The sequence below is a fragment of the Apis laboriosa genome, unplaced genomic scaffold (genome assembly GCF_014066325.1).
Source record: "Apis laboriosa isolate Shangri-la unplaced genomic scaffold, ASM1406632v1 scaffold50_cov145, whole genome shotgun sequence".
NCBI lineage: Eukaryota > Metazoa > Arthropoda > Insecta > Hymenoptera > Apidae > Apis > Apis laboriosa.
This window is the reverse complement of record NW_025223540.1, coordinates 198,561-207,655: the sequence shown is the minus strand read 5'-3', so window position 1 is coordinate 207,655 and position 9,095 is coordinate 198,561. Positions and strand designations below refer to the sequence as shown.

At 17.8% G+C, this 9,095-nt stretch overlaps 2 protein-coding genes across 2 annotated transcripts; one reads left to right on the top strand and one right to left on the bottom strand.

The window, feature by feature from the left end:
• Positions 1-823: 823 nt before the first annotated feature.
• Positions 824-2,059, bottom strand: LOC122717437 (translation machinery-associated protein 16 homolog). Its single transcript, XM_043941491.1, has 5 exons — positions 1,937-2,059; positions 1,762-1,853; positions 1,465-1,605; positions 1,255-1,403; positions 824-1,133 (listed from the first exon to the last, which is right to left on the bottom strand). The coding sequence occupies exons 1-5, from the start codon at positions 1,937-1,939 to the stop codon at positions 838-840; spliced, it is 681 nt and encodes a 226-aa protein (XP_043797426.1). The 5' UTR covers positions 1,940-2,059; the 3' UTR covers positions 824-837.
• A 908-nt stretch (positions 2,060-2,967) lies between these two features.
• Positions 2,968-8,150, top strand: LOC122717436. Its single transcript, XM_043941490.1, has 5 exons — positions 2,968-3,255; positions 5,720-5,826; positions 5,917-6,015; positions 7,758-7,877; positions 7,969-8,150. The coding sequence occupies exons 1-5, from the start codon at positions 2,968-2,970 to the stop codon at positions 8,096-8,098; spliced, it is 744 nt and encodes a 247-aa protein (XP_043797425.1). The 3' UTR covers positions 8,099-8,150.
• The last annotated feature ends 945 nt before the right edge of the window (positions 8,151-9,095 follow it).

The window sequence follows — 9,095 nt, the reverse complement described above, 5'->3', positions numbered from 1 at the left end:
TTTGTTTTTCTTTTCTGTACTCTTCTAAAGAAATCCCTTGTAATTGAAATATGTTGCAATAACTTCATTTATAAGATTTATTATATGTCCATTTTTTATAATTAATTTGTTTGAAAAATTATTTGAATTCTTATAAGTTAAAATATTTTATTAAATTATTCCATTACATTAATAATTCGAAGATGAATAAATATTGAAATTGATTTGAGATAATGAAACAACTTTTAGCATAGAACATTATTTTCAAAAAATATTTTCAAGATTTTTGGCAAAATAATTCTTTTTAATGCATTTTTAAAATTAAAATAAAATGCAAAATGTATTTCTAATTGTTTTCAATATATTATTTGTTTAAATATAATCACAATATTTGTAATCAAATATTTACTTATTAATCATATTATGATTATATTCGATCTTTATTTTGAAGATTGCTTTTTATAATTTTTTGATTTTTATCATTAAAATTTATTAATTATTTGACGTTTTTTACTAAAAAATAAGATTTTGAGCATATTGTTTTATTTACATAATTACTTTTTCTCCATTTTTACATAACCAAACAAAGAAAGAACAAAATATGAAAATACATATTAGTGTAGTAAATTTATGCACGTAACTCATAGGTTTCAGTTTCGTTCATATTTCATAATCGCATATTTTTTTCCTGCTATTATATTCTTTATTTTTTTCTTTAGTTCTTTTGTTATCAATAGAAAATTGGCAAAAACGAGAAAAATTAAGAACGCATTTCATAAGCAAAAAAAATCAAAATTGGTTGCATTTATTTTTTTTTTAAATAAAGGATGAAAAAAACAAAATATATTTTTATAAAATTTATTCTATTTCCATGATACATTCTATCGATTGATTATTTTCAGATGAATCAACTGATTTATTTAATGAATTTTCAATCTCTTCAAACTTAACTTCTTCAGAAGAATTTTGTGGTTCTTTTGAAACTTTTGTTTGAATATCTTTATTTTCTTTTGATTCTTTATTTGTTTTCTTTAATGCTTCATTTAAATGTTTTTTACCAAATCTTCTAAATTTAAAATTTGTCATATATCTTAATTCACCATTCCAATTTCTTAACAGTTCACATTGAGTTGGATTCAAAATATCAGGAATTTCTGAAATATTAAAAAATTTATAGATATATAAATATGCATTAAAAATAATAATAACAATTATTATATATAATAATAATTATAACAATAATATATAATAATAAGATAAATTGTAATTACATACCTATTCCACATGTATCATACTCTTCTTGTTCTCTCTCCTTAGTCATTCTTAATATATCTTCCCTACTTGCATGTTGCTTATTTCTCTTATAACTTATAGATCTTTTTATAACAATTTGTTCCATTTCTTCATCATGTCTTGCTATATATCTTTAAACAAAATATAAAAATAATTAATCATATCTCTAATTAGCAATTTCATCTTACCTACGTTTCTAGCAAACGAGCAGTTAATTCTGGAGTATAAGGACAAATATCTGGAATCATATGTTCTTTGATCCATAACATTTTTTCTCCTACTAAATTTTGTTTAATCAAGCCATTAATTTTTGCTTTTTGCCTATTTGTTATTCTAAAAAAAATAAAATATTTGTTTTATTAATTTATAATATAAAACATAATATAAAAATATAAAATATAATATAAATCATATATAAAAATATAAAATATAAAAAGATTGTGATAATTAAATTAAATTAATTAATTAAATTAAATTAATTAAATTTACTTTCTGGTTCTTTTTGCAATTGCAATAGACCTTCTACTATTTGGATGCGCAACTTTCGTTGCTTTCAGAAACTCTTTTCTCATTGCAGTAGCCTAAAATAAAACAATATATACAAATAAATTTTCTAAAATAATAAATCATATATTTTGTTATAATAATAATATAATAATTTTACCATGTTTGTGATTTATTATGATTAAAATTCTATCCTCTATTCTATCTTCAAAACTTTAATTGAAAACATATGAAAACCTAACCTATTTCTTGCATAAAAAATTAACTATAACCATAGACTATAATTTATTATGGTTATAACTTTCATATTAAATCATATATATTTAATAGATACTATTCGTATAATGATTCACAAGTCAAATTGAAGCAAAGATAATAGAAAAATATGTGAGAATAATAAGGAATATAATTTATATTAAAAATAATAGTAAATCCATCAGATACTATCTCATATGAGAAATAAATTTATTAAAATTATTTTATTTTACAATCAATAATTATAAATAAATAATTTTTCTTTAAATATTTGTGTATTATTCTTAATTTTTTTAAATTAAAATAAGTTATAAAGAAATAAGTACAAATTAAATGTTATCAACATTTCACTTAAAATTTAATTTTTTTTAAATCATAATTTTTAGAATATATATTGATTTTAATGAACATTTAAAATTATAAAAGTAAATAAGTATAATACAAATAAAATAAATAATATAAATATTTCTTAATAATAACATAATAATAATAAAAATTTAATAATGATTATATTATTAAAATTTAATGATTATTCGCAAATATTTAAATATTGTTTTGAAAAATTTCTATCATTACTTGGTCTATATCACATACATAACATTGCTTGAAGCAATTATCTGATATATATATATCATATCTATAAGTATTTATATGATCTAAGGCTACAATAACAACAGTCATGACATCTAACGACGAATGAAAGTAACATCAAAGAATTTTATATTACTATATTTCCGGTTTAATAAAATCAAAATTTTTTTCTTCTGTTTCGAGTTATTTTTAGTAATTCCTATAAATATTAAAATAATAACCTATTTTACAATATTTAATCTTTGATAAATATTTATTAATAGAATTTCATATGAAAAAAATTTTTTTTTGAAAATATATTTATATTATATTTATTAAGCAGAAAACGTAAATTTGAAATAGGCAATGAAAATGAAAGTTTTTATTATTATATTTTTCCTCTTGATTTTAACATCAAATGGAACAAGTTTTGGTAGAAAAAAATCTGCTAAATGTCGAAAGGATAATGAAAAAATTTTAAGTAAAAACGATGAGAACTTAACAGTCGATTATTATTATAATTGTGACCCAACAGAATTTGGAATAGTACAAAAAATTCCGTATTTGCGTTCTTGTTCGACATGTGACACGATAGAAATCAATTTCTCTTCCGCTTGTATCAGATGTGGAATGTGCCTTGCCATTGCTGATAAGGTTATTCATTTTCATTTTCATCGTTCATTTTATTCCCTTTTTCTTGTACAAGTTTTTATTTTAATATGTGCATCGGACTATTTTATATCTTATCATTTTTTTTATCATCAAAAATTTTTTAATCTTTTTAATATTTTATTTTTTCAAGAAAAAAGAAATATATTTATAATTTAATTATTGATAAAATTTTTAAAATTCTTGTATAAGATTAAAATTTTTTTATTTTTATTTTCGAATTATAAATTTTTATGAAAAAGAGAAATAAAAATTAAATAGAAAAAAACATATAAAAAATTAAAATTAGATCATTTTTCAAATATACTGCAGAATTAATTAATTTAATTAAAATTAAATTATATTTATATATAAATATTTATATATTTTTTATTTTTAAACGATTTAATTGTATTACATTAGATTGTTCGTGAAGTTTGTAGCAAAATTTTTAATATCTTTATTACTATTATAAATAGATTGATATTATAATAAATTATTATTGTAATTTATATTTTTAATGTAGAATATATTCTTAATACAAATGTACACAAATATTTAATATTTTTTATAAAATACGTAAACAAAAATTTTTATATCCAATCAAAATTATATATTATTTATATTTTAATTATATAATATAAAAATAAACATAATATAAAAATAAACATAATATAAAATTTTTTTATAATAGTCATAATTATTATAAATGTAATAAAATTAACTTTTTATGTCACCAGAATTATTTTAATGTACAATTTTAATATATACATTGTATCAATTGTTAGAAATTTTGTGAAAGTTTTTCAAATCAACAAAAAATAATAATAATTCATTTATATATATTTCTTTAGAATAAGAATCAATCAATAAAAATGGAAGAATAAAATCCATATAAATATAAAAATTGATTACATAATGATTAATTAAATACAATAAAAAGTAAAGTAATAACAAATCGTAACATATATATATACGAAAGTTTGAAATTTTCGCAGTTAGCATTATTATTAATATCATTATTAATATATTATTAATTTTCTATTATAAACATATAATAGAAAATTATTTAATTATAATTTTAAAATATAATAATATTATTTTAATAATTATTTATTTGGAAAAATTTATTTATATTTATAAATAGATACATAAATAGATTATAAGAAAAAATACGATTGAAATAATTAATCATGTATTTATATTTTTTATTAAATATTTACATTCATATTTACAATTTATTAACAAGAATAATTAATATATATTAATAAAAATATGTTTATATTTAGTAATATATTATACATTATAGATAATATGTTATATATTAATTTTCATATTATATATAATATATTAATTATAATATTATATATTAATTTATAACACAATTTCTAACTTTTTCATCTTCTTAATTTATGATAATTATACATATTTATTTTTTTAATGATAGTTTTCAATTATTCAGATCGAAATTTGGAGGACTAGAAAAAAGAAATGGACTTTAGATCTAAAATTTTAGTCTCCGGTATTTGTTTTTTTAAAATATTAATAAAAAACTTTCAATATTATATATTGATAATTACATACAAATATTCTAATTGAATGCTATTATCCACATATTATTAATACAGTGTAATTAATTGTTGCAATTAATGATGTTTAAGTAGCATATAGAATATCTTAATTTATCAAAAATCTGATCACTTATTACCAAGAAATTAACACGTTCGATTTATCAAATACAAATATTAACAGTTATGAGCAAAGAAAAAATCAATTTGTAACATAAAAAGAATATAAAAGTATTTGATACACAGATATAACAATTGTTATTATATTGGATACGATTCGAATATAATTGATCCCACAAAATAATAGATATTGGTTAGAATTATCAGAATTTAAAACAATTTTCGTAAACAATTTTCGTAACAAATTTCGTATTATTAATATTTGCAACAATTTTATGGAAATAATTGAAAGTTTTACATAGAAAGAGTTTTATTATAATTGATTATTGATGATGACGATTTCTACAAGCTGTCACATCAATTAGATACTGAAAGTTGTTCATTAATATTTCGAAACTATTAAATACTTGAAGCTAAAATTTTATATTTGGAATCTATATTCTCTCTCTTACCATCTTTCCATTTCGTATTAATCGATCATTTTCAGAATTTTTCTTTTTTTCTATTAAAATTATAAAATTTTTCAAAAAATTCATACAAAAAGCATACATATTCATACAATATGAGATTTATATATATAGACATAGACATGTTATGATATTTATAAATATTTATGAATATGTTTAAAATTTTTATAAAAATTCATATAAAAAGCATACATATTTATAGTATGAGATTTATGTATATATATACATAGACATATTATGATATTTATAAATATTTATGAATATGTTTACATTTGTGTTTTTTATCGATTGTTAATTTAAAGTTATATTTCTTAGATAAATCAAACGCTATTAGATGTACACGAAGTGCTACCTAATGCGTGTTTTAACGATACCGAAATTGAGCTTCTTTTGAGGACCATATGTGATCATTCTTTTCAATAGTAAATATCTGATAAATAAATTAATTTATTAATTAAATAAAAAATTTACTAATTAAATAAAAAAGATAAACATTTATGATTCTTTAATAGCTATTGTCTTCACGAAATAAATGGAAGGAGATATATTTCTGATAAATTACCAGGTTCTGTTATAGTGAGTACTACTGCTGATGGACTTTGGGGGAAAAGGTTAGTAGAATTATTAAAAATATGTATTTTATTTTTAAGTAATGATTAAAATATTTAGTTTTTTAGATTTTTTAGATTAGAAAAGCATTAAATTAATAAAAAGAAAAAAATATCATTTTTTAAATTAATTTAAGTATTATTATAATAATTATATAAATATTAATATAGAAAAAATATAAAAAAGAACATTCTCATTGATTTTTTTCTACAATTTTTATTTATATATGTGTATAATTACTGTTTGATCTTAGTTTTCGAAATATTCATGACAAATTTCAGTATATAATCTCTTATTTACTATTTTTATAAACATATTGCAATGATTGATAATTAAAATATCAAAAAGCTATTTTTTAATGGATTTTAATGAGTTTATATTTCAATCCCAACTCATATTATCTTGCATATTTTAAAGAATAAAGAAATAGAATATAAAACAATCCTTAAATAATCGAAATTATTATTAATTATAATAATTAAAATTGCAACGATAGATAATTGTAATGAAAGTGATATCATCATTGTAATTTCGGTTGTCTAAAAGTTATTTTATATTTTCTATATAGAAAAAATTCAATATAGTAGCAATTTTTTGCAAATATTTTGAATTGAGCAACGATTATATATATAAAATATATATAAAATTCTTCAAAATTCTTATAATATATTAATAAGTCATCAAAATTGATGCTCTTTTCTCTATATAATTAAATAAATTAATTAATTATGAAATCTTTAATTGTTTTTATGAAAAATTGCAAATATTAAATTATTAATTTAATCCAATACGTATCACAATATCCAGTAAATTAAATAAATACAAAATCACTTGTATTTGAAGCGAAATAATAGCAATTACGATATCTATATGCTTTTATATTGCTTTTATATTGCAATTGGTTTTTTTATATTCTGGCTAAATTTCATACTTGATATTTGATACAACAAATATTTAATTTTTTGAGACTGAATGATTAAATTTTTAATGAATTTCAATAAATGATACGAAATCAATAGCAATATTTAGAATTAATCAGCTACTTGACATTCGACGATACATTATACTATAATATATACTATAATATACTATAATATACTATAGTTATAAATATAATATAATATAATATAATACTATAATATACTATAGTTATAAATATAATATAATATAATATAATACTATAAATATCAAATTAATGTTTTATTCATATACTTTAATATATCTGAATAGACAGCATTCAATTAGTAATATCTTACAATGTATAGAAAATTTTTATTAATATCTTATAAATTAATAAATATATTAAAATTTTAATTTAAAGTCATTCTTTCTAAATTTTATGTTTCAGTGATTGAAAATTATAACTTTCTTTTTTTTATTATTATTATCAATTTTTATGTTTAAAAATTAATAAACTATAAAAAATTTAAATTTATAAATTTTAAACAATAAAAATAATATTTAGTAATATTTAAAAAATATTTCATTTTTATTTTACTTGATATTTAATATACAAAAATATTTTCTTCTATATCTATTGAAAAAGATTATAATTATTAAATTTTAAAAAATTATATTCTAAAAATAATTAAGAAATCAATTAATTTTGAATATAAAATTTCTTCTAATCTATTATGCAATATACTAATAATATTTAATATAATAATTTATTATGTACTTATATTTTTATGATTATATGTTTTGTGCTTTATTTTTTTCTCTTTTTATATTTTATTTTATTTAGATTAAGCGATCTTTGTCATTATTATCTTGATGAAATCGGTGAAATATCATTGTACAAGCAATGGCAGCAGTGGTACGATGATGATGAAAAAAATGATGATTTATATAGCATCATGTGTCGGTAATAAGATGAGATTATCAGTTGAATAAAAAATTGAATGAAAAGAAAAATATTTATTAATAATTTTTTTATTATATTCTTGACGTTTTAGAAATATACATGGTCTATTACGAGATTGTAAGAGTATGGAAAATATTGAGAAATACGAATGTCCATGTAAAAATTTCAATGCTAAAATGAAAATCTCTGCAACTTTCGACAGATATGGTTATCGAAGTTAATATTATCCATCGTATAATAAACTAAACTACAAATATGTAAATACAATTGTAACATATAATTCAAATATATGATTATTTATATACTTTTTCCAGCTATATATTATTCAATATAAGTAAACATAAATTAATATTTTATTTTATTTTTTACTGATAATATTATATTATATAATTATTCTACAGTAAAAATTATGTAAATAAACATTAAAAATTTTATTATTTATTATCATCAAATAATCTAAAAATGTTTAACTTTCGGATAATGAATTGATAACAATGCTGAAATCATTTTTAATCAATTTGATTTTAGTATTAAATAAGATTAAGAAAGTGTAGTTACAAATATTATTTAACAAATTATTTTATCATTATTACATTTTTATCGAATATTAAACAGTTACACTAAATCGATTAAATGCTAATTTTATCCCTACATTAAATTTTAATATTCAAAAATTTTGAATGAAAATTTGAAATTGCAAAATAAGAAACAAAAATAAACTAAAGAAGTATTTTATTTATTATAATTTGTAATTATTAATTTAATTCTTTTTTTCATCCTAATCTCTATTATCTTATACCAATTTTAATAATTTTTAATTTATTCTTAATTTTTATCGAATTTAATTGTTCACATTGATATCATATAACAAACAAACATTGCAAAAAATAAAAGAAAATGATTAGCAATAACAGTGCATGCATAATATGGAAGAAATATTTTTCCATTGGATATTAATATATTGATGAGACATCTTATAGATAAAGATTCATTTAAATGTCAAAATTGACAAAAATATAAAATAAAAAAGAATATTAGTTAAATTAGATTATATCAGGTTCTTATTAGATTATAAATAATTGAAGTTTATATACTATACTATACTATAGTAGAAGAAGCGGAAATAGACAGATATAAAGTGAGACTTTATCTTCGTCATTTTCGTTTCATTTAACAAATTAAATTAATCATCAATCAACATTTTTATATTTTGTATTT